Source organism: Equus asinus, chromosome 23 (assembly GCF_041296235.1).
Source record: "Equus asinus isolate D_3611 breed Donkey chromosome 23, EquAss-T2T_v2, whole genome shotgun sequence".
Taxonomy (NCBI): Eukaryota; Metazoa; Chordata; class Mammalia; order Perissodactyla; family Equidae; genus Equus; species Equus asinus.
This window is the reverse complement of record NC_091812.1, coordinates 39,332,079-39,356,399: the sequence shown is the minus strand read 5'-3', so window position 1 is coordinate 39,356,399 and position 24,321 is coordinate 39,332,079. Positions and strand designations below refer to the sequence as shown.

Genomic DNA, 24,321 nt, shown 5'->3' with positions numbered 1-24,321 from the left:
CATTATTGATATCATAGTTCAGCTATATTGCAGGCTAAACAGTTTTTTGTTGATGGCCTAGAAACTGATGTATAGCATTATTACTATGGGAAAGTGTATTCTAAATTCAAAAACCCTGTTCTACAAGTTAACTGTTGGAGTACAATCTCACTTTAAGCTGTAAACTAACTGTACACAACTGATTTACTAATGTTAAAACTCATTTCAATAACCTGCTCAGTTTCACATTACTCATCTGCTTAAGAACTCATTAATCTTAGCTCACCTATGTCTCGTTGTTTATCTGGACATTAGAATTCAGTGCGCCCCATGAAAGTTAATATGTAGTATTAAGAAATTTCAACTCTATTATATAGCATTCACTTGAACATATTACTAATGGAGAGCAAATTTATTTTCTAGGAGCATTTTGATTGTATATTTCTGAAGTAGTTTTATTACAGGTCCATCAGAGTTTACAGAATATAAAATTTTAAACTTTCAAGCACCTTGTGGGAATTTCCTGTTAAAAAAAATACAACTTTAGAATACACCAGGAAACTTGCCATATTAGAAAGTTTAGGTTATAACACTGAGCCCTGTTAACTAGTGATAACCCCAAAATACAATCCTTGTTTGACTGAATTTATCATGAGGCATTCTGTAAACACATACAGAGAATTTGCCATGTGCGAGGCATCCTCACATTGAAACATGTGGTCTGTCATCAAAGGCCTGCCTAATTATATACAATTTATAATGATTTTTATTACTATTTAAGACTGAGGCCAAAAAAGACATTTGCAGATGATTGAAATGTTCTTATAATTTGAAAATTGTAGCCTGTCCTGTTGCGTTTGGAGTACAAATTAATTATGTGCCAAAAGAGCAGTACTTAAGGAAAACTTTTGCCTTCATTCCCAAGGAAGTCTTATGGAATGTTAACAATGTGTATTATAATTTTTAAAAAGTCTATTAATCAGTCTTTAACAATAAAAGTTGGCAAATGTCACTGGGCCATAAAATTACTAACTGTTATTTGAAAGAGGAATTGTTTATAAAAATGTGTATATGTATGTATGTGTATGTATACAGACTAAAGAACATTTAATATTATTTTGGGTATTTATAAGTGGTTTCAGGTCAAAGATTCGCTTTCCTGAAAAATTAGAATTTTTAATAAACTTTATTTTCTCTCGTGTCATTTGTGACATATTAAGGGGCAATAGGAAGGACTATATGTGGTTTCTCCACACCAAACCCCTCCAAACACAACTAATATTTATCATCCTGACTTTCCTTCAGGGAAAAAAGTATTACTTGGTATTCTTTCTCTTCTACATTTTAAAATGCTGTCTTCTTCAAATAAAATCTATGGCATCTGATGTATCCCTCTTTGAATATTCAGAATTCCTTTCCTCGCAAAGGAAAGAATGACCTTGAGGACAAGGAGTGAAATATTTTACTGTGAGATTTAGGGACATGCCTCCACACAGTGTTACAGCCTATCCCTGTAATTAGGCCTTCTCACAAAACACCAAAGACCCCTTTTTCACCTTGCATATTTCTGTACTTTATTTAAGGTGAAGCTGAGAACATACTGGAAACAGAAAAGAGTAAGTTGCAGCTGCCAAAAGGAATGATCACTTTTGAAAGCCTTGAAAAAGCCAGAAGAGAACAGAGTAAATTCTTCATAGACAAATGAAATCATGTTTACCCACGAAATATCAAAACAAAGAATTGTTGACTTGAATCATGGCTTTTACAATTTTTTAAATGCTCAAGACTTTGATATAATGGGTTTTATTTTAAAAAATTAAAATGCAAGATGAGTTTTGTTAAACTATTTTAAAATAAAATTTATAACATTCAACACAAAATCATGGAGGTACTCTAAATAACTCTCAGATTTCCTACATGTGTGTGTTACAAATATCTAAATGTAAAATTAATAAACTGTATTGTTTTGAATTCCTGGAAGCAAATGTCCTGCTGCTCTCATTTCTCTGTCAAACCTGCTTTCCCCATTACATTCATCTTCCACAGTTACTCCTTCTATTTTTGCTTTGTCGATTGTGTCCTGTCTCCACATGATAGAAAACAACTAATATTAATGACTAACATATATATTGCACGTACTTTGGCCAGGCACTGTTCTGAGTGTTTTGCATATATTCTTGTAATCATCCCAACAATCCCATGAGGCAGGCACCAATTTAGGAATGTGGAAACTGAGGCACAGAGAGGTTGAATTACTTGCCTAAGGTCACATATGGACAGAACTGGGACTTGAACCTAGATAGTTTGGCTCCAGTGTCTATGGTCTAAAAGGCCTTGAGAAAGTTAGGCCTTAACACATTCTTGACAAATAAAGACAGCTGTGAAAGACAAAACGTAAAAATATTCAAATAATGACTCAGGGCATAGTTGCTAAAGAGATGGGAAGGAGGGGGAGGTTGATTAGCATGCTCACCTTTTTATCTCCACTCGTCAGGAGACCTATACTCATAAAATAATCCTATTTATACCCATTCTTAGAATTACAAATCCTACATATAATCCACTAATCCCAAAGACATTGATTGATACCTACTACGTGTCAAGAACTGTTGTAAGCACTAGGACTACATGAATGAATGTAGACAAGGACACTGCATGCCGGGCAGAGGAATATCTTCTAGTGAGGAATGAGAGAACAGGGGAGAGGAACAAATAAACACAGAGATAAACAAGATCATTTCTGATGGTGACAAATACTTCAGTAGAAATGAAACAGGATAATAAGAGAATGTTTGGAAGGTTGTTGGGAGGGGGACTACTTTAGATCTGGGACAGTAGAGACTGCCTCTCTGCAGAGGTGACATTTGAGCTGAGACCTGAATGATGAATGAGCCACTTCTGAGAACAGTAAGTTTGGGGACAGGGAAGGGATTTCCAGGCAAAGGGAGTAGCCAGAGGAAAAGCTCGGAGACTTCACATAGCTGAAGAACAGAAAGAAGACCAGATAGAGGATTAGGAGATGAAATCTGAAGAGGGGAAATAAACATGAATACCTTGGCTGCTACCCTCAAGTAGCTGAGGACATATCAACAAATGGTTTTGATACAATTATAGTTGTAGAGAAACTTGGGCCACGTCTTGAAGGATGCACTGAAGTTCTCCATGAAGACGAGGAGGTGAAGAGGAAAGGCATCCTGAGCAGAAGAAGGAGATTGATTAAATGCCAGACCATGCGTGCCCAGTCCAGGGGATTTGCTGCTGGTCATTCAGTTTGCCTGGGGCAAGGAGTTCCTCTCCTGGGAGACTTGTTAAGAAATTATCCTGGAGGGACAGCTCTACTCCTGGAGGGCATTGGGTGTAACACCAAGGAGTTTGCATTCTATCCTGAGGGTGATGAGTGTGAAACAATCTGCACTTGGATTTTACAGGGATTACTCCCTTAGAGGGCGAAGATCCCAGACCCCAGTCAATGAAGAACTGCACTGGTCCACCTGAGTATTGATCAGGGCCTGAACTAAGGCTCTGGCCTTGGGGATGGATTCAGGAAAATGAAAAGAAAGAAGAGCAAGACTGGGAAACCAGTTTGAGGTTAATGGAGGGAGGAGAAGGTGATTTCCCTTCATGTAATCCGCATGGATTTTCTGGAGTCCTTGCAAAACATGGGAAAGAAGTGATTGGGAAGCACACTGGGGTCTAGTGGATGCCTAAGATCTAGCACTGACTCATAGACCATCCAGAAACTGGAATTCTAAGTATTTCTTTCCCCTTAAATTCAATCAGGCTGTCCAAACCTTCCTGACATAGTCTAGCCGGAGCTTACCAAGAATGGGTTTGAGCCCCCTGCAAGAGTTGACTGGCTAAAGACCTTATGTGGGATGTGTGTTGCTATGCAACATAGAAGGCTCTGAGGTCCCTCTGGATCACCAGGCCATTCAGCTGTATTGGCTTCTCGGCCTGGCGTTGGCTCTGAGTTCATTAATAATTGTTACTCAATAGAGCCTCTGCTAAACACACACACGCTCACATTTTTGTTTGTACCCAATTCTGAGGCAAAAAATCACAGCAGAGCTCTTAAATAATGGCTTTGCAACTCAACTGTATTAAAATATATCCCAATTCTCTTTGGTATTACTGATTATCCAAAGCTTTTCCTTTTATTTATTATTACAGTACCTTATAATTGAAAGGACAAACATTTCTGCTCTGACACTTTTTGAGCTAGTTCTTGGCCATTTGTGTTAATTAATACTTGCATTAATTATTATTATATTTATTATTATTAAGCCCTGATTACCAACGAGACATCTGACATTTCCAAATACTGGACCTGACATGGTGTTTGTTCAGTTGGCTTATAACCACAGATTTTTGTGATATAACAAGAAGAACGAGGAAATCATTGTAAGAAAGTGTATTAAGAAAAGGATAAGAAACTAAGTCTGATTATGAACAAAGATTTAGAGATTAAAATAGTGGTAACCTCACTCAGTGTGTTTGTCAGTGATTAGAAACAATGTAGGGGGGGAACCTCATCCACACTCCAAGTGGCTGTCCATCTCTCCCAAGACACTGCTGGCCCAAGCAAAACAATGCAAAGACTCTCTTAGGTTATGTGGAGGTTAAGTTGTGGTTGGAAGGAAATAAATATGGGCCCAGAAATTCTCTGCAGCACAACAACCCTTCTTGGAAATCATTTTGTAAGAGTAAAATAGTATTCTAATAGTAGAAATGCAGTTATGACATCGCAGCATCTAAGCATTGTGAATGTTTCAAATTCATATTTAAATGAAATAACTTGAGGCTAAAATTACAGGAACTAAAATTACAAGTAAATCAAGTTTCTATGGTGTTCTAGCCGACTTAGTTTATGTTTGTGGGTAACGTTGAAGGGTGCTTTATGATGTAGTACTTAACTACACTGTAAAAGATGATAGCAGTGCCCCAAATCTACTCAAAACAGCTTTAATAGCAAATACTGAAATTATGGTCAAGATGTTAAAGAGAGAAGGGAGACCTTTAGAAATCGTCTGGTCTAAGCCCCCATTTTATACTAGAGAAACTGGAGGCCCTTAGTGCTTTACCTAAAGTTCCACATCTGGGAATGGTAGTTTGTACTAAAATCTTGGTGTTTGGTATCCATGGCAGGATTCTTTCCAATGCAACATGCTGCCTTACTCTGAAAGGACAGTGACAATCAAAGTCAAAATCAGAGATCATTTTTGAAGACTATCACATATGTTTAGCCTCAGAGCCTTAGAAAGTAGTCTGAGGTGGGGTTAGAAGGGCACGGGTTAGAAGAGGATGGAGAGGGAGCAGACTCAGATTGCAAAAGTACTCTACAACCAATGTAATCCAAATATGAGCAATGTGAAATTGATAATCTATTTTATAGATTTCAACAGTTTTAATATACACATGTTCAAATGTGATATTCCAGAGACAATAGCCAAAAGCTAGATAGTTTTTCTGCTCCACTCTTTTGAAAGGAACAAACTCTTGCTGGGAAAATTTTTTTTTTTTTTTTAAAGATTTTATTTTTTCCTTTTTCTCCCCAAAGTCCCCCCGGTACATAGTTGTGTATTCTTCGTTGTGGGTTCTTCTAGCTGTGGCATGTGGGACGCTGCCTCAGCGTGGTCTGATGAGCAGTGCCATGTCCGCGCCCAGGATTCGAACTAATGAAACACTGGGCCGCCTGCAGCGGAGCGCGCGAACTTAACCACTCAGCCACGGGGCCAGCCCCGCTGGGAAAATATTTTTAAATAAAGCCCATTGCTCAGGTGCTGTGGTGTCTCTTGGCCTTGGAGAGTGTCTGTTCTTCTGTTCTACAAGAGGCATGGAAATGCTGCCTCAGGTTTGGCCTTGTGGATGTGCTCAGGAGATTTCAGGAATACCCTGCATACTATCAACTATCTAATGTGCAGAAATTAGTTTCTAATATTCGGAGCTATTTAGGATCTTTGCTGATTTTTCTACTAGTAACTTTGGGTCAGTCTTGAAGGTTATGAAGATTGGAACAGTACTTGGGCTGCCCGTGCACCAGAAAGCCCAGACGGGCTGGGGGAAGGGGAGGAGGAGTGAGGAGGCCTAGAAAATAAGAAGAGGGGCAAGGAAGAGAGGGATGGAGCTGAGTCAAATGCCTTTCACAGCAAACAGCCAAGAATGGCTGCCAGAGTTCAGTTACTGGCTTAGGTGGAGGAGCTGAGCCCCCAGGGACCAAAGTCACCCATGGGATCCCCTCACACGCCAGTCTATTCAGCTATACTAACTCGTTTCTCCGACTACTTGGATGACACTAAGAAGTATGGCTGGGGCAGTACCAATTCATCATGACTACTGATAAAAGCAACTGGAAATCCACATCTCACTGATTAAAGACTCATAGGCTTCACTGAGACTCAGGTTTGGATGACATTTCTGGTTCACAATTTGTCAGTCCACAAGTGTCACGAGGCTGAATGATGGAGCACTAACCTCAGTTGATTTATTTTTTTCTTGGGGGACTTCATCTGTGGTCAGCAGCAGTCTATGAATGTTTTCTGCTCTGCCTGAACATGAGGGACAGGCAGACCCTGAATGTGAGTTCGTTTACACGTTTCATTTCATAGGAGGACAGAGTTCAGGATGTGTCCACATCAAGTCATGTCCTAGATTGGCAATCTGGGATTCCAGCTTGGTGAACATTTCAAAAACCTGTAAGAGAACAGCTCTTGATTGTATGTGAAAGTCAACGGATTAGAGATATTAGTAGACCCTGAAATGTGATAAGGGAGGTCTGTGAAAAACTGTCAGGATGTCAGGCTTTCAGGAATAGAGGTAACAGTTTTTCCGTCTCTTCCCACCAACCCAACACCATGAATTTACTGCTGATAAACATAGGACTTGAGTAGAAGGCAACACCAACTCTACCCAACAAGGTAATTTTGGGAAAAAAAGCAACAGAAGAGAGAGCGCTAGGAACTCAATATGGGTTCTGAGGTACTTGACAATTCCACGTCTTGTTAAAATACTGCAGAGAAAAGAACGTGGCCGCTGGAATACTTTTCTTTTCATCTTTAAGGAACTAAGAATTTTGAAAAGAGTCCAACTAATGCTCCCTATTTCAAACTAGCAATAATAAAAAGACACGTAGGGTTTGAATACGGTTTGTGCCTATCGATAGTTACTTCCCTGACTCAATAGTGCTTGGAAACACAGGGTACTGGACTGGCCTTCCAGCCAGTTCCCTTGTCTGAACTGAAGGCTTAGGACAAGCCCGCCACCTCTGAAACAGCCTGAAAGTCGAACGAGGCAGGCAAAGGGGGTTCTGTTCAGCTTCTTTTACAAGTTCCCCTGAGCAATTCAAGCAGAGACATCAATTTCCTACTAGACTAAGAGTGTTTTAGGAAAAGGAAAAATTCAGATAGCCTCATGGGTCATAGTTAAGACATTCCGTTCTCCTTTTGCTCAGAGATATTCACTTCTATCTCTTTTAGCTGTCTCCGTGTAGGATCTCCCTGAAGCAGACTTTGCAATAATGACTTTAGCAAGTTATTGATTTGAAAGGTGATCCCAGAAATGCTAGTGGGGAAGTAGGATAGGACAGAGAAGGAAGCTAGTAAATGAAGTGTGACCCAGGAAGTTACCTCTGTGAGTAATTGGTGCTTAATCCTGCTGGGGACTCCGGGAAATGGTTTGGAAGACGCCCTGCCTTTCACCCCAGAGTTATGGCACCCAAGGAGTGAAAGAGCTGGGGTTTTATAACCCACTCTTGAGTTCATCAGTGGAGGGCTGCTCCTGGTGCATTTTCCCCCAGCACTTATGGAGTTCAGGCAAAGTGGGCTCTTGAGGCTGGAGAAAACCCTCAGGTCAAAGATGCAGGTGCTAGAAACTGGAAGTCAGATTAGCTCAAACCAAAATTGTAAGGGCCAATGGGAAGTAGTTGAAAGCAACTCATATTTTAGTTACTGACAGTGTTACTTTGTTTAACTTTACATCTCTAAGTAACATTCCAGTGTAGCTACTTCTTAATTTTCAACTTTTTAAAATATATTCTTTTTGACATACCATATAGATCATGAAGAATTAGCTCTCTTAACTCTCACACCCCACCACGTCCAGCACAACTCCCACTCACTTGCATCCTTCCCATTCCCCCATCCTACCAGTACTGTTATGTGATCATTTTGGTTGGATCGGTGTTCAGTGTTTACATTACACTGATGAGAACACTTTTCACAACTGTGCCATGTAGTAAAGTACAATTGCTTTCCCTTTCTTGCTCAGCTTCCTGCTTTCTCTGGAATTAGTAAGTCTGACTGTTGTTTTATGTGCTTAATGTTCTATATAATTATCACTCCCTTAACCTCAAACTCTTTGTTGGTTTCTAAATCTCCTCGGAAGACATCCAGTCACATCCATTTTTCAATCAATATCTTCTTGAAGAATGTGGAGACTTCTGACCTGCTCTCCCCTGGACTGTTGTCCCTCTACATCTGGTACTCAGCTTTCCTCCTGAGTTGTCCCTTCACCACGATGGTGCGGGTTCCCTTCTCGTGTTCCTGTGTTGTGTCTTTTGTTTCCTATATTCTACGTTGTGCTCCCTCATTTGCTGGAACTCAGCCTCCTGTAGCTTTCTGAGAAAGAGTGAATGGAGGAAAAATGTTGTGACCTTACATATCAAAAAGGTCCTGATGGATTGGCTGGGTACAGAAGTCCTGATTATTAATAATTTTCCATCAGGATTTCTAAGGCATGATCTGATTTTCTTTTTGTATTTTTCAGCCTGCTTGGGTGTCAGCACCCTGTGCCGGGAAGCCCTCCTACCCAGATCCCCCTCCTCACCCTGCCTGAGCTCCAACCACTCATGCTGGGCCACCCATCACATAGATAGATGTGCTCCTCATTCCACTCAAATGCCAACACCACTAGCCTGCTCCACTGTGCAGAAACCCTCCTTAACCAGTTCAGGCCCTCATACCTGGACCACTTTCCCTCTTCCCTGTCCCTAGTGTGGATGCCCTCCTCACTCTTCTCAGCTTCCAATACTCTCCTCTGAGCCACCACAGTCTTCTCTTACCCCTGCCAGCGTGGACACTTCCTCTGTTTTGTCCCTCCTATAGCTTTAGTGTGGAATTATGCAGAAAGCGAAGGGAAGAAGAAGAGGGAAAGAACTGAATTGTAACATTTCTCATCTAATATATATTTAGAATTTTTGAAACAAAAGTACTTTAAATTATATGTTAATGGTATTGATTTTATTGGTCAGATCATTTAATTTAGAATTTGAATATAGTTTTCACTAAAGAGTATTCATGCTGATTGGAGAAAAGTTCTCCAGTGAGTCATTCTGGCAATGCCAGCGAGCAGAAAGCAGGATTTCAAGGCCAAAGCAACCACGGAACAAAGGCCCTGGTAACCAAGAACCTCCTCCTCAGCAGAAGAGGACTGAGTCCTGAGCCACTGACTAGTTTCTGTATGGGATACAGATACTCTCAAGAAGTGTGTGGGCCCTTCAAATATTTGAATATCCTCACTCGACCACTGAGAATTTGACTTTAAATACCAGCTTTAAAGCAATATATTTTAGAACTCACCAAAATACACTATTATACTCAGTATCCCAGACCAGTAGCCTAATGGTCTGTAATTACTGAAATAATTCTAATAGTGTATAATTTTAATAGTGTAAATGAAACTATTCTGTTGCTTTAATCGAGGATTTCTCAGCCTCAGCACTTTTGGGGCCAGATAAGTCTTTGTGGTGGGGGGCTGTGCAATGCATTGTAGGATGTTTAGCAGCATTCCTGGGCTCCACCCACTAGATGACGATAGCAACCCCTCTCGACCCCCGTTGGACAATCGGAGATGACTCCAAGTCATCTGCAGTTGAGAACCACTGCTTTGAATTTATAGTTCAATCATTTAGACTCTCTTCTGTCTTTGGTCAAAGTGTATGTTTTTTTCTCAAGAGTGATGAACAACCATTACTATTTAGCTTACCAGCCGCACAAAATTACCAGATGATTATTGAAAGATTGCTTGTGGTGCCAGCAACATAAGACGCTAATTTAAAATCTGCTGAATGCTACAACATTTCCGCTATTATCTACTCTTCAAGTTCCAAGACTTCCTATTGCATCCATTTTCAAGTAACTATATTCAAAGATGACTGAAAGCAAAAACAGAGCAATACAAAAGTATTGGATTTTAAAAATACATCCTAGGGAGAAAGTTTATCTGTCAAACTAAAACTTGTCAGCACTTTACAAAATGAATCATTTAACTTTAAAACTATTTCACTAGAGCTCCAGTTCGGTATTAACTTACTTAGTTTGGAGTTACATGAAAGATACTAATCTAAAAATCATGTTGAAAAAAAAACAATTCCACTTTTCAATGGTGTTGTCAATGTTCTTGACCCATATGTGAAATGCACCAAAATCTGATTGGTATTTTGCTATATACTAAGTTAGAATATCATTTCTGCTATGATTTAAAAATAACAGTATAGATATTTTTCTTTATGATTTATCCTTTTTATTAGCTCATTTCTCAAGCCTCAAATTTTCGAAAGGTAAAGAGGAAGAGCCCACATCCCTCCCCAGGGATCTTAAGTAGGGCAGGACTTTAGAACTGGTATTTTAAACTTGTTGATGTGCTTTAAGTGGGTGAAGGAATTAAAGGGTTGGAGAATGTGTCTTTGATCCTCAAAGGATGAAGGTGTGTGTTACATATGTGCATATGCTAATTCTAAAAATCCAAACTGTAGTTAATTTTCAAAATCAAATCAATATGTCTTGGCCGTGTTGACTACCCGGTCGGCACTAAGGGAGACAAAATTTTGGTGTGGTAGAAGAGGTACTGAATTCAACATGAAAAGTCTTTGCTTGAGTCCCACCAGAGACTCTCACTAATTGCGTGATCTCTGGCAAAGCACTTCCAAGTCCTACCCGTAAAATGGGGTAAATACCTACGTAACATGATTGTTGTGTGGGCAAAATGAAACCATGCTTGTCAAATTTCTCTGGAAAACTGTGGCCGATCTCCAGTGTTAAGAGCTCAAGCTCTGCAGACAGAGACTCTCCGTTTGAACCATCACTCTACCGCTCACCAGACCTGACTGTGTGACTGAATCTCCGTTCCTCCATCACCTCACTCGTAGTTTGGTGATACTAATATTACTCAGCTCAGAGGGCTGCTGAGAGGGATGAAAAATCAGATGACGCAGATAAAGTGTTTGCCCGATAATAAGCACTCGACATTTCCTAATGTAATTCATCTACGTTTATTGACATTCTCCGAAGCATGTTCCCTGTCTGTTACTGTTTTCATTCTACCCTATAACTTGCTGAGTTCTATTTAACAAAGAAGAAAATGATAACTGAAACTGCTGGCATTTTCTCAGAAAGTGACTACTCATTTTCTATGACACAATGGAGAGATTTGAGAACTAAAACTAGAGGAAGTGATGTGGTAAGTGGTCACATTTGATTGGTGCATTTAGATGACATTTCACACAAAAAGGTATAAATTCAACTAATGCAACCATGTATTAAACAAATGATAGTTTCTGAAAAGAATAAAACTGAAATCAGGGCTGTCCAGGAAAAGACAGAGTGTCAGGTCTCTGGGCCTGTAGACAAGGAAACCTGAAAGCAGGGAAATAGAGTGTTCAGAAAAAAATTGTGCCTATTAGGGAAGTGGTCCTAGGCATTCAAAACAGCTGGTTATTGAGTCTAATAGACTCAATCTCAGGAAACTAGTGAGAAGAAGATCTCTTCACTCATTGTGATGAAAAGAGCAGATATTCTACACACACCAAACAGCAGAAAGGGGACTCTCATCAAAACTTAATACATCACTTGTTAGAAACCACTAAATCGGAGATGAAGAGAGCTCATAATCATACAGAGGCACACGACTTGCCCTAGAGTCTTAATCAATTTTCTTCTCCACTAGTCAGCTTAGTTCAGAATGCTTCCCTTTGTCAAATGCTTTTGGGTATCTCCCTCGCTTTTTAAACAAGGAGTATACCCAATCACAACTATCAACCGAAGTTGACAAATACAGAAGAATTAAACTTCATTTATGAGAAGTGCTATTTACAGTTCTGTTCAAACTTGCTGCTATGAAAACAATACTTCTTGCATATCAACAGAATTATATGCTTTTCCACAGCTTTACTATATCATCTGTGGCATGATAGGAAGTTCTTGAGAATCGCTTCAGAACAGTTAGTAAGGGATATTCTGAGATCTTTCAAGGTTGGTATATTGAGACAGGTACAAGCAAATATAAAATATAACTTAATTTCTCCATATATATGCATATTTAAGTGACATTTGATGTCCTTGCAAAATAAAAGGTTAATTTTGAAATTCAAGTAGGAAGGAATAAAGTAGGATTCTTCAGGTTCTATATTCATGACTGAACATCTTTGTACTAATTTTCACATGTGTTCCATTGTTACAAGATTGCAGTAGAGTGATTAATATGTTTCTATAAAACATTGGCTAGAACCTTAGACAAGTAACAAAATATATATCCCTTTTCATTCATACACATTTGTTTTTCACCATATGAATTAGAATATCCTCGTATTACTGATGTTAGCTCTTTACAATACAATTTAAAGTGTTTCATAACCCATTTATGCTAAAGACTGGTGTATTTAAGAATTTTAACTTTATCAATTTCTTCAGGATTGGACAAGCAACAAATTCAATGGAATTATTCCCAAAATCATTCAACAGAGTCTTTGGGCAGTGGCTGCGAGGTAGTTTACCAACTATTCGGTACACATCAGAAAACTAGGAACCTTTAAAACTACTGATGCCTGGTCCCCACACCAAGACACACTGATTTCATAGTTTTGGCATGCAACGTTAAGAGGGTTTCTCAAGCTTCCCAGATGGTTCTACCGTGCCACAATGTTGGGGAAACTTTGAGCTGGGGTAAAGGCCCAGGTTGGGAGTGGGAGACATGGATCATTGGCTAACCTGAAGCATCAGTCATCCTACTGAAGAAAAGATTCTAGATTACGGGGCATGGGAATAAGGAGGGTCCTGGGGCAACTCTTACACAATCGCCCAAGAGTTGTGAAATGTAAAGATGGAGCCAATTATTGGCCAGGGCATCCAATGCTGATAACTACGTGAAATTAGGCAACTGTGCTATCCTTCATCAGGGACATTCCAGTTAAGGGATGGAAAGCCGCAATATTCCACTGAATGTTGCTTCATCATGTATACAGTGATGATATTATCCATAAAGTGTACCAACTCCCATTATTGTTCACTCAGTTGATCCCAAGGGACTCTCCAGGAGCCAAGGAGTCTGCAAGAGGGGTACCCTACTCCAGCATCATGTCATCTAGCAAGGGTCTGAGGACAGGGGAGGTTGCCTCCTCCTTCAGGTCCAGGTTTGGCTCCATTCTGCAGCAAGGAGGCCTTGGTAGCCATGCTGAGCTTGAAGGGTGCTACTTCCATGACCCAGGACATAATGGGCAGCTAGGTATGCAGGGTCACAGGCCAGGGTCTCTCAGAGCCTCTATTTGCAGGAGAGGCCTGTATGTGGCCAGCAATTGCTGTTCTGATGGTATATGGTGCAGGGCCTAGGAGGACAGTTTCTTGCATCAGAAGCCCATGGACAATTTATGGCCATCATAGGTGGTCCAGAGACTCCAGGAGGCATGAAGGGAGGCTACCAAAGCCTCTACAATGAAGGTGTCTTGGAGGGCATTAACAGGAGTGCCCTCTGATTTCAAATTGGATAAATTCTAGAGCCTTTTGTTGGAGGGAACCCCATTTCAGGTGGGCCAATTTGTAAGTTACAGCCTCAGCGAGATTAAGTGAAAGTTGGAAATAAGGAATATGTTGACTCCACAACCCAACAAGGGCCAAAAGATGTCAGACTTGTATCAACATTGTGGGTGCTAAGAGGGTCAATAGCTGTTTCTTGACAGTATCGAGGATGGATCAGCCCTCAGTTTACCAAATAAATTTTAGAAATTTATGGGAGGTGGTGGGGCCTTACACTATGTGTGGGGCAATGGCTCATTCCTTTTTTGTGAGCTCCTTTGTGAATATTTGTATGGTCTTAATGAGTATATGAAATAAATCTCCTCAGAGGAGGATATCATTCAGGTCATCTCATGTCTGTGCTCCTGGAGAAAGGTGGACACAGTTAAGACTTTGCCTGCAAAGACTGTGTGATGGCAAGGCTGCTGAGGTATCCCATAGGTACATGTGTATTGTGTCCCTTCAGAAGTGAAAGCAAATTGCTGCTGAGAGGCTATTGATATAGGCACTGAATAGAACTTAGTAGCCCAATCTATAATAGCAAAATATTGACCATTCCTAATTGGAGGGAACTGATCATTTCAAAACTATTGGGTACTGGCTCTTGGTACTTGGCCTTAATGGATGGGGACTATAGCATTAAGGTTAAGATAATCCACCTCCAGGCGCCATTCATTCATTCTGGGTTTAATTTAGAGGCCAAATGGGGCTGTTAAAGTGAGAAGCAGTGAGGATAATCACCCTTTAGTCACTAGGTCTTATAAATTGCCATCCTTGAAGACCCTGTTTTAATTTACCTTGGGCCATATTAGCTATTTTAACTCAGGGGGGAGGGAGTCTATTGGGTCCCATTTTGTTAGGCTGATATGTAAGTGCCAAAGACTTAACTTTAAAGCATCACCCATTGGGTCAGAACATCTATGCTTACTGTGGTCTATTTTAGGGCAATGCGTGCAATGGGGAATTTAGGCAAGACCACAGTTCTAACGGTTAAGGTGAGGCAAAACTATTTTTTCTCTATTTTATATGTCATAGCTCCCCTAGGATTATAGGGATTACCATGTTAATATTTACTGGGATCTCCATGTATAACTGTAATTTGAGCTCCGGTATTGATTCCGTCCATGAAAGTTTGCCAATTTGCATTTCAGCAGATGTTAAAATTAATTCGAAATCTATGTTGTAGAGGTTCCAGAGCCAATCAGCACACTTTTATCTCTTTGTTGTATACATTGTTTGAGTACATTTTGGATTTCCAATTGGGTCAAATTGGGGACCTTTGCTTCCTTTTTTTTCCTTCCCCTGTAACCAGGTTCCTTCCTTCATTTTCTTTCTTTCTCCCCCTTCCTCTTTTGGTTGATCACTGGATATAATTTATTTTGGTGGGGGGTGGGAGGGGAGCTTCTTCTCTACCCTACTCTTATGGATAAATTTCTTCTTCCAAAGTCTCAAATCAGTGTCATCAGGCTTAGGGGCTACCCTCATGGCAATGGTTGCATTATAGGGTTTAAAGACTCTGGGCTTAAGTCAGGTTTCAATTAACTCCTGTGCTGTGACACAGGGATGCCATGGGGGTTTTCCCCTATAACCCTGAGGATCAGCATGTGTGTTGTGACAGAAGCATAGGCAGCAGCAGCAGAAGAGGTATTTAAGGCATTTAAGGTAGCACTGCTATCTGCATTTAGGTATGTGAACCACAGCATGACACCTATTGGCTTTCATTTCTCTCTCTCTCTCTCTCTTCTCTCTGCACAGTCACTCTCAGAATATTTTGTATTTCTAGCTGCAAAAAGTCGTGGCTTTCAGTTTCTGTCTCAGTCCGGTCACCCATTGTGCGCACCTTTCGGGTGGTTATGTGAAAAGTTCAGGAGCTCAGCAGCTGGCTTTGTAGGTAGCCACCTCCTCCTCCAGGAAATGCCAGTCAATCTCCCTAGGGTCAGGGTTCACATCCAATAAGATCATTTTGTCTATGGCCTGTGTGGGGGCCTTCAAGCTTTGTGACTGTCAGATTAGCCCTTTGGTATACTAGTGATTAGCAACACTAAGCAAAGCCTAGATCCATTGGATAGCAATTTTCTATTGGGAGAGCAGTTGAATTACCTCCTCTGACGTTTTCGGAGGGACTGGTACCAAATGCTCCTTCCCCTTTCCTTTTCTCATCAGCATCTGACCACAGGCCTTCATGGATATGCACCTTGATACACAGGGGTTCAAGAGAATGCCTGCAAGAGCAGAAGGGGAAGCAACAGCACGGGAGATGAGCAAGGTCACTAACTTTGCCTAAGCAACAATTCTTCTTGAGCAATCAGGGTGCCATACTTCAGTCTCCCCAGGTTGGTGGTCTCCTTCCTTTCCACAAACCTCACACGAGGCCATCCCTGAGCCTGTCCCAGGGGTGCACAATCACAGATAATATCCATATGGCTGCCTTCCAGCTGCCAGTGATGGTCACCAGGCTCGATGCAGCGACTAGATTGTTCTAGCTGGACCCTTGGTAAATGAAACTCAAGAGTCAAGCAGTTAAGGTTAGCTGTCCCTGCCTTTATAGGTGGAAGCTTAAAACTCTCATGAGAAACTGATAAATGTAAGCTTCATTTATTTCTCATATAAAACATCGACTCCACTTATACATATGTATCAATCAAGATTGTGTTCTCTGTAAATAACAGGAAATCCTACAACAGTGGCTTTCAATGAGCCTAGGGAGTAGGCCTCCAACCCTTTTTAGCATCTGAATGATGCCAGCAGGCACCTCCTACCTTTTCAGTCAGCTGTGCTCTGCACATAGCGCTTCCTCCTATGCTCCCCACCTCAAGGTCCCAAGATGGCTCCTGCACCTCTGCTCTCAGTGTACGTGTTTCAAGCAGGAAAAGAAGGGGACAGAAGAAGGCTTAGTGCCTAAATCAGAAAAGCAAGGGCTTTGCCAGAAACCTGCACATGTGTGTTTATGTTGCACTGGCCAGAACCATGTCACATGGACACTGCTGCCTGCAGGAGACATTGGGAAATCATTTCTAGGACTTGCAGCCTAGAGAGCTGAGGTAGGCAAAGGAGAAGGGTCTAGAAAGGAGATTGAGGTATCTGACCTATAGGTTCGCTTACTGCTTTGTACATACAGTGACTGTTTTAAAGACGTTAATAATTATCTATTGTTGATGCAAATAATCCACAATCAATCTATATCAAAATTGGGGTGAGTTTCTTATATGAGTCAGGTCTGGGGGCTATAGCCCAGGGAATTCCTTCTCCAAGGAAGGAAGCACTCTGAAGAAGTGGGGTGCACAGAGTGGTTATATACCATCTTGGAACAAAGAATATACATCATGTATAATAGGAATATCTCTTTTCCTATAGTCAGGAGATGCCTTGCTAGCATAGCAGTTCAGTGGTCACAAGGTGAAGACAGCAAGTTGATGGTCAGCAGGTCAGTGGTCACAAGATGAGGTAAAGCAAGTCAGTAACTAATCCTTAGCTGCCGGGAAGAAATGCTATCCTTAAAGAAATGCTGATATCCTGGAGGTAACATCCTTATCTTTAAGGGCAGCATTCTTGGCTTTGGGACACTATAAATGTTTATAGCAGATGTACAATGCATGCTCAACAGGCCACGTCAGGCCTTTCTGGAAAAACAAGGTCAGGCCGAATTAGTTTTAAACCAAATAACTTCCTCATATAATCCAATATATCCTATTGCTTTCCATTTATTCATCACTATTAACCTTCACTATGCAGATTAATTTCAACTGGAGCTGGATCCAAGGGATACAGTGGAATCAAAGAAAGGGGGCTTTGGAATCCAGTAGACATAGGTAGCAATCCCAGCTCCTACACTTTCCAGACGTGTGCATGGCACACAATTGGTTGTTCCCTTTAATACGTGTTTTTGCTTTTTTGTTTGTTTTAAGAACATGAAATGCCTTTGACTTGTGCCTGTAAAGACTGTGAATCCTCCCTTTGCCTGTTCCCCTTACTAGTAGGGTAAGCCCACATCTGGCACTCACGCTACACAAAGCTGCACAAGTTACTTGACCACCTTCCCCTGCTTCCTCTCTCTGTAAAATAGGAGAATGGCCCCTTCCACTGCACAGCTGTGAGGACTCTGTAACACCACCTAGGCAAGGGGTTACAAAATTAAACCCTCCTTGGGAAATTTACGTTTTCAACAAGCAATTACTTTGGAGGACAGCCTTGCAAATGGATTATTTTTTGCAAGGACTGTCAACCACAGAAATGCTGTGAAACCTCAGTTTTGAGAAGCCTCTCCCAAACTGCTTGTCTTAGCAGCATTCAGTGTGAATGACTACACATGTGCCACCTTGGGATGCAGTTAGGCTATCTAAGGCCATTCTGTTTTGAAGGACCCCCTTGCTCATTAAAGACATTCCCTCTGACCATCTCAGAGCTTTGGTCAGATTTCTTTTGAAGACGTACATGATGCTTAGCATTTGACGAATGCAGTGGGCCCTGTTGAAATTAGCAGCAATCTAGAAATTACAATTATTCCATCCTGTAGCTTTGTTTATGACTAAGATATTGTTGAGTTATTACTTTAATTCTAGCTACCCTAACTTCCTGCAAGGCTCTAGTTTACCTGGTGGAGCTGAGGTAATCTGAGTACATTATGAACACAAGCAAATACGATCCACCTTTTTATACTTATAAGTTACTGTCCTAGAAAGATTGTTTAATGAGCATATCATCTCAAACTGCCTTGAATCTTTTTAAAAGTTAAATTAGGTGTTAAAAATTACCTCGACAGGGGCTGGCCCCGTGGCCGAGCGGTTGGGTTCGCGCGCTCTGCTGCAGGCGGCCCAGTGTTTCGTTGGTTCGGATCCTGGGCGCGGACATGGCACTGCTCGTCAGACCACGCTGAGGCGGCGTCCCACATGCCACAATTAGAAGGACCCACAACGAAGAATATACAACTATGTACCGGGGGGCTTTGGGGAGAAAAAGGAAAAAAAAATCTTTAAAAAAAAAAAATTACCTCGACAAATAAGCAAACATAGAATACAGTAAAAAGAGAAAAAAACATATGATTTTTGTGTTGTAACATGTGTTACCAAAATATTCTTTCTGAAACTGTAAGATTCCATACTTATTTTCTTTTTCTTTCGGTTTGTTTCTGTGTGTGTGTTCTCCAGTCTCTAGAGATATAGAATACTATCTCCAAGTAACATATTCAGGTAACTGGTTATAATCAAACTATCTCCCAGAGGGCTCGAAGGAAAGTGCACTGTAAACTTAACATATTGTACAAGCCTGAAGTGATGCTTTGAGAGTTTTATCGTTTTTACCATGATTTAGATAAAAAGTCATCAGTTCTCCGCTCTTGTCAACAACGTAGTCATTCATTAATTGTATTTTTATAGATTGATACGCCAGACACTATACTAATTAATCTAACATATTTAGATTGTAAGTTTATGCAGCAAATGTTCACGCTGGAAAACTCTGGGTGGTGAGAATATGGGTAACTTCAATTTCATTGTTGTTGATGCAATTTAATGTAGTAGCCACGCCTAGCTTTACCATACAGGAAAGACTTCAAATACTGACTAACTTTACGTAAGGATACAAAACGGTTTGAAGGTAAGAAAAGAGAAAAATAGAACCGTAAAAGGGCCAAGAACAAAAAGATGGGCAACTGGAGGAAAGGTGGGAAGGGTGAGCAAGAGCTGCGGGCAGGGAGTGGGGGATTCCAAGGAGGTGGGTGGGAAATGGGGCGGAGCTTGGACGACTAACTCAAGGTCTAAGGGGTAGCCCCAAGGGCTATAAAAGCTTGGTGGAGCCAAGCAGGAAAGGCAGCCTAAAGTCTAGGCACATACGCAGAGGCCGGTAGGCGACAGCAGCTGCAGTGTCTAGACAAAGGCAGAAACGTCCAGAGCAGCCGAGATCAGGTCCAGGATGCGGCGCCTGTTCTTGTCCCACGTGCTAGGGGCCTGGCTGCTACTGAGCCAACTTCCTAGAGAACTCTCGGGCCAGAAGCCCGACGACGTTATTAAGGCATGCGGACGCGAATTAGCACGCCTGCGGATCGAGATCTGCGGCTCCCTCTCCTGGAAGAAAACGGTTCTGAGGCTGGAGGAGCCTGGGCTGGAAGCCGGACAACCCATAGGTAAGAGCTCCCGCCCCCGGCCGCTCCGCACTTCCCATTGGATGCTGTTGGAGTGCAGACCATCCAGAACCGCCAGGCTCCGACCCTCATTAGCGGCGCGCGCTCAGCCCCGAGTGCTGCTGGTGCCTTCAACGGCTTTTTGCGCGGAACTGGCGTTTCTAGTAAGAGTCTCACCGGGGAGGTCAGCAGAGGGAGGGAAAGCAGCGGGAACAGCAAACGGCCGCACCTGAAAGGCACTTGGTGCCCTTCATCTCCTGGCACCCAGGGTGAAGGGGTGGGGAGAAGGGGTAAGCCACAGACGAGATAAGGCTGCCCAAAGATCCGCAGGAGGTGGGGCGCCCTCGGCCCTGACCCCAGAGTCAAGGTCCGTCGGCCGGATAACGGGCGTGCTGGCGGTTGGGGCAACTGCACAGGACATCTCGACTTGAGACGACTGCGGGCATAATTCCTGTAGAATATTAATAGAAGAGTACCACAGATTTCAGGGATTTACTGTTCAAAGGACGGAAGACCAGATTGCATTGCGATTGCTTTGTAAATTCACTTTTTCTGAACAAACAAGTAATATAGTCATATTAATAACTGAAAAATATACATAAATACAATAAGAAAAATGAAAAGCACTTATAGATATTAAAGACTTTGCAAATATGTTAATTTATTGAGAAAATGAAAATATCTATGTTAAATGAGGAACAGGAAAGCATGTTAACATTTGCAGATTTGTATGTATATCTCCAGCCTTTTCACTTAACATATTGTGAGCGGTTTCTCACAGTGTAATTCTCCAAAAAGATAATTTAAAATTTCTTTGTAGTATTCCATGTCATAAGTCTACCATATATATTGAACCATTCCTAGCGGATCTTTAGGTTGCTTCCAAATTGTTGCCTGAAAATGGTTTCCCGAGCACATTTATATACAGCTATTTGGCCAAATTTCTATTTCTATAGAAGTTACTTGTGATTTTAAAGTATTTTTAGAGAACCATCTTTAATGATACCCTGTTACATAATTTAACCAGAAATAACCTAACTAAATATTGCCTGTAAGTGAAGATCAAGAGAAATGTTTACATTACTAGTTAGAAACGTTTGGGAAGTTCATGTCAATAATTTGAAAGTCATCTAGTTTTAAAATCTCTATTGTTAGTTTCTATTTGTTTTTACATTGTAAAGTTGTTAGCTAACCATTTTTCCCACAAGTTGAGGGAAATACTCACAGTACCCCTTTTAAAAATAAGATAGACATTTTGAATTAGAAGAGATCTATGTTAGTGAGATGTTAGTCCAAAATCTAGTGATTAAGAGGTGTTTGAATTCAGGTCTATTAGAATATTATCTTTTAGTTAGACTCCAGAAGCTGAAGTTGTAGATTGCAAAACGTTTCAAAACAAGTTTAAAAAATAATTTTAATAAAAGAGTACAACACAGACAACAAAAGAAAAATTAGACAAGTGGGACTACGACAAACTAAAAGGCTTCTGCACAACAAAGGAAATGATCAACAGAGTGAAAAGGCAACCTAGAGAATCAGAGAAAATATTTGCAAACCGTCTATCTGATAGGTTAATTTCCAAAATCTATAAAGAACCCCTACAACTCCATAGCGAGAAAACTAATACCCCAATCTAAAAATGGACTAGACACTAGAATAGACATTTCTCCAAAGAAGACATACAAATGGGCAACAGGTATAAGAAAAGATGCTCCACCTCACTAATCATCAGGGAAATAGAAATCAAAACCACAGCGAGATATCACCTCGCACCTGTCAGGATGGCTATTGCAAAATAACAAAAGACAAGTGTTGTTGAGGATGTGGAGAAATTAGAACCCTTATATACTGTTGGTGGGAAAGGAAAATGGGGCAGCCACTATGAAAAACAGTGTGGAGCTTCCTCAAAAAAAAAAAACAAAACAAAAAAACTCTAATTACCTTATGATCCAGCAATCTCCCACTTCTGGGTATTTAGCCAAAAGAACTGAAAGCAGGATCACGAAGAGAGATTACCACTCCCATGTTCCTTGTAGCACTATTCACAATAGCCAAGATGTGGAAACAACTTAAATGTCCATCCGCAGATGAATGAAGAAAGAAACTGTCGTATAAATATTTACAAGGGAATGTTATTCAGCCTGAAAAAGAAAAGGGGGAAATCCTGCAATATACAACAACACGGATGAACCTGGAGGACATGATGCTATGGGAAAAAGACCTGCCACAGAAGGACAAATACTGCATGACTCCACTTACAAGGATCCAAAATAGTCAAACTCACAGAAGCAAAGAATAGAATGGTGGTTGCCAGGGTCTGGGAAGAGAGGGAAATGGGAAGCTGCAGAGCAACGTGTATAAGATTTTCAGTTATGCAAGATGAATTGGTTCTAGAAATCTGATGTAATAACATTGGACCTATAGATAACAGTGCTGTGTTGCACACTTAAAATTCTGTTAAAAGGGTAGATCTCATGTTAAATGTTCTTACCACAATTTTAAAAAAAGAGATATATGGGAACTCTGTCATATTTTTGTGAATGTTCTGTAACTTTAAAAGTATTTCAGAATAAAAGTTTATAAATTATAAAAACAAAAAAAAGACTGCCCCAAAACACAGCCTATGAATAAACATCATAGAAACTACAGTTGTTTTGCCTGATTGGTCAACTGCCTTTAAGTATTTGGAAAGTTACTATCAGCCTTTCTCTGCATTCAGTAAGGTCCCAACTAGAGAAAGTTTAAGTTAGAGCAAGGAGAGGGTTTTTTTGGAGGTGAGTAGGTTGAATTAAACTTAGGATGTCTTCCTGAAGGAAAATGCCAAAACTTCTGACTACTAAAAAATGATATAAATTCTCATGTGTCGGTGCCAGTTTAGAACTTGAAGGAGAGAGAGCACTAGGAGGAAAGATGAAATGCTGAAGTACGTTTTCTTTCCACTGAAAACTCCAGCTGTTGAAATTTCTTTTTGGCTGAAAGGAGAGCAACTGAGACTCTTGCTACAGAATTCATAGGAGGTGGACCAGCCCCGGACCAATCCTGCCTGGATGAGGGGCATGGTTTTCTCTGATCAGTAGGCATCGCTGGTTACCCAGGAATCTACCCTCCATGCTGTGATTTATATCTCTTGGCCACATTGTTTCCACTATTTCAAGAGTACTGCCTTAACACTAAGCTGAGAAGGACAGTCTTGCTCTCCATGAGGAAGAACAGCAAGAACTGATCCAGGTTTACACTCTAATTTAAACTTCATCTGTGTTTCTAATTTGCTTTGGTGCTAAAACTCTCAAAATTGTGTAATCAGGATAATTAAGGTTAGAAGAGAGTTTACATGACTGGAAGTTTTTTGAGTCAAAAGTGCTATGAGGAAAGCATGAAGGGGACATGAGAGACGACAGAGGGTCAAGTGGAGTAAAGCTGAACCTTGGTAATGTTGTAGAACTTTAAGCTGTCCGACGATAAGAAGCTAAGTTGTTTAGATACCAGGATACTTACTGATTCTGTTTTAATGTTTAATTTACTTGAGACAATGCTTTCCTTTTTGTCTATGCAAAATTTTATAATTTTCCTGATGTTCTTTGACATGAATATTTTTTTCTCCTCTCCCTTTTTTTTAAATTTAGAAATTGTGTCATCCTCCATCAGCAAAGATGCAGAAGCTTTAAATACGATGTTGGGACTCAATTCTAATTTGCCAAAAGAGCAGAAAGCAACACTGTCTGAGAGGCAGCCATCATGGAGGGAGCTACAACAACCTGCATTAAAGGATTCAAATCTTAACTTGGAAGAATTTAAGGAAACCATTCTGAAGAGACAAAGTGAAGTAGAAGATGACAGTCTTTCAGAATTAAAGAACCTAGGCTTAGATAAACATTCTCGTAAAAAGAGAATGATTCAACTGAGTCATAAGTGTTGCTACTGGGGTTGTACCAGAAAAGAACTCGCCAGACAATGCTGAGATGAAGCTAATGATGCATTTCATATAGATGTTCATGTGTGTTCTCAATGACACACTCACTGATGCCTCTGTCAACTGCGCTAATTATTAGAATATGAGAAATCATTATTAGTGTTTAGATTTTTCATTTGTTGTCTAAGAAAATATTCCTTCAGTTATTGCAGTGTCTGCTAATAAAACTCTTTATGCAAAAAAGTACTTTTGTCTTTTTTGTTAATCATATAATTGTCGTTTTTTCAATACTGTTAACCCAAAATGACAATAACATCTTTATCACTTTAACCACACACAACAACTCAAAAAAAAATTTAAAAATAGATAGCTTAGGGGGCTGGTCGGGTGGCATAGTGGTTAAGTTCACGTGCTCCACTTGGGCCGCCCAGGGTTTTCCGGTTCGGATCCTGGGTGCAGACCTACACTCTGATTGTGGAGCCATGCTTTGGCAGGTGTCCCACATATAGAATAGAGGAAGATGGGCAGATGTTAGCTGA

At 40.7% G+C, this 24,321-nt stretch overlaps 2 protein-coding genes across 7 annotated transcripts in view; both read left to right on the top strand.

The window, feature by feature from the left end:
• PLGRKT (plasminogen receptor with a C-terminal lysine) overlaps nt 1–2,027 on the top strand; it is a 40,246-nt gene extending 38,219 nt beyond the window's left edge. For all 4 annotated transcript variants that reach the window (XM_014860727.3, XM_014860729.3, XM_070495477.1 and 1 more), the window contains one exon: nt 1,563–2,027. In XM_014860727.3, coding sequence (XP_014716213.1) covers nt 1,563–1,684 — 122 coding nt within the window. In that variant the 3' untranslated portion in view covers nt 1,685–2,027. The remainder of the gene's footprint in view (nt 1–1,562) is intronic.
• Nucleotides 1–24,019, top strand: part of RLN1 (relaxin 1) — a 60,704-nt gene extending 36,685 nt beyond the window's left edge. Inside the window, exons 1-2 of one of the 3 annotated variants that reach the window (XM_014860726.3) lie at nt 19,519–19,875; nt 23,496–24,019. In XM_014860726.3, the coding sequence (XP_014716212.1) occupies nt 19,665–19,875; nt 23,496–23,830 (546 nt within the window). In that variant the 5' untranslated portion in view covers nt 19,519–19,664 and the 3' untranslated portion in view covers nt 23,831–24,019. Of the gene's footprint in view, nt 1–19,518; nt 19,876–19,920; nt 20,037–23,495 lie in introns of those variants that run through there. The other 2 variants (XM_044756996.2, XM_070495476.1) reach the window with 2 other exon arrangements.
• Nucleotides 24,020–24,321: the final 302 nt, after the last annotated feature.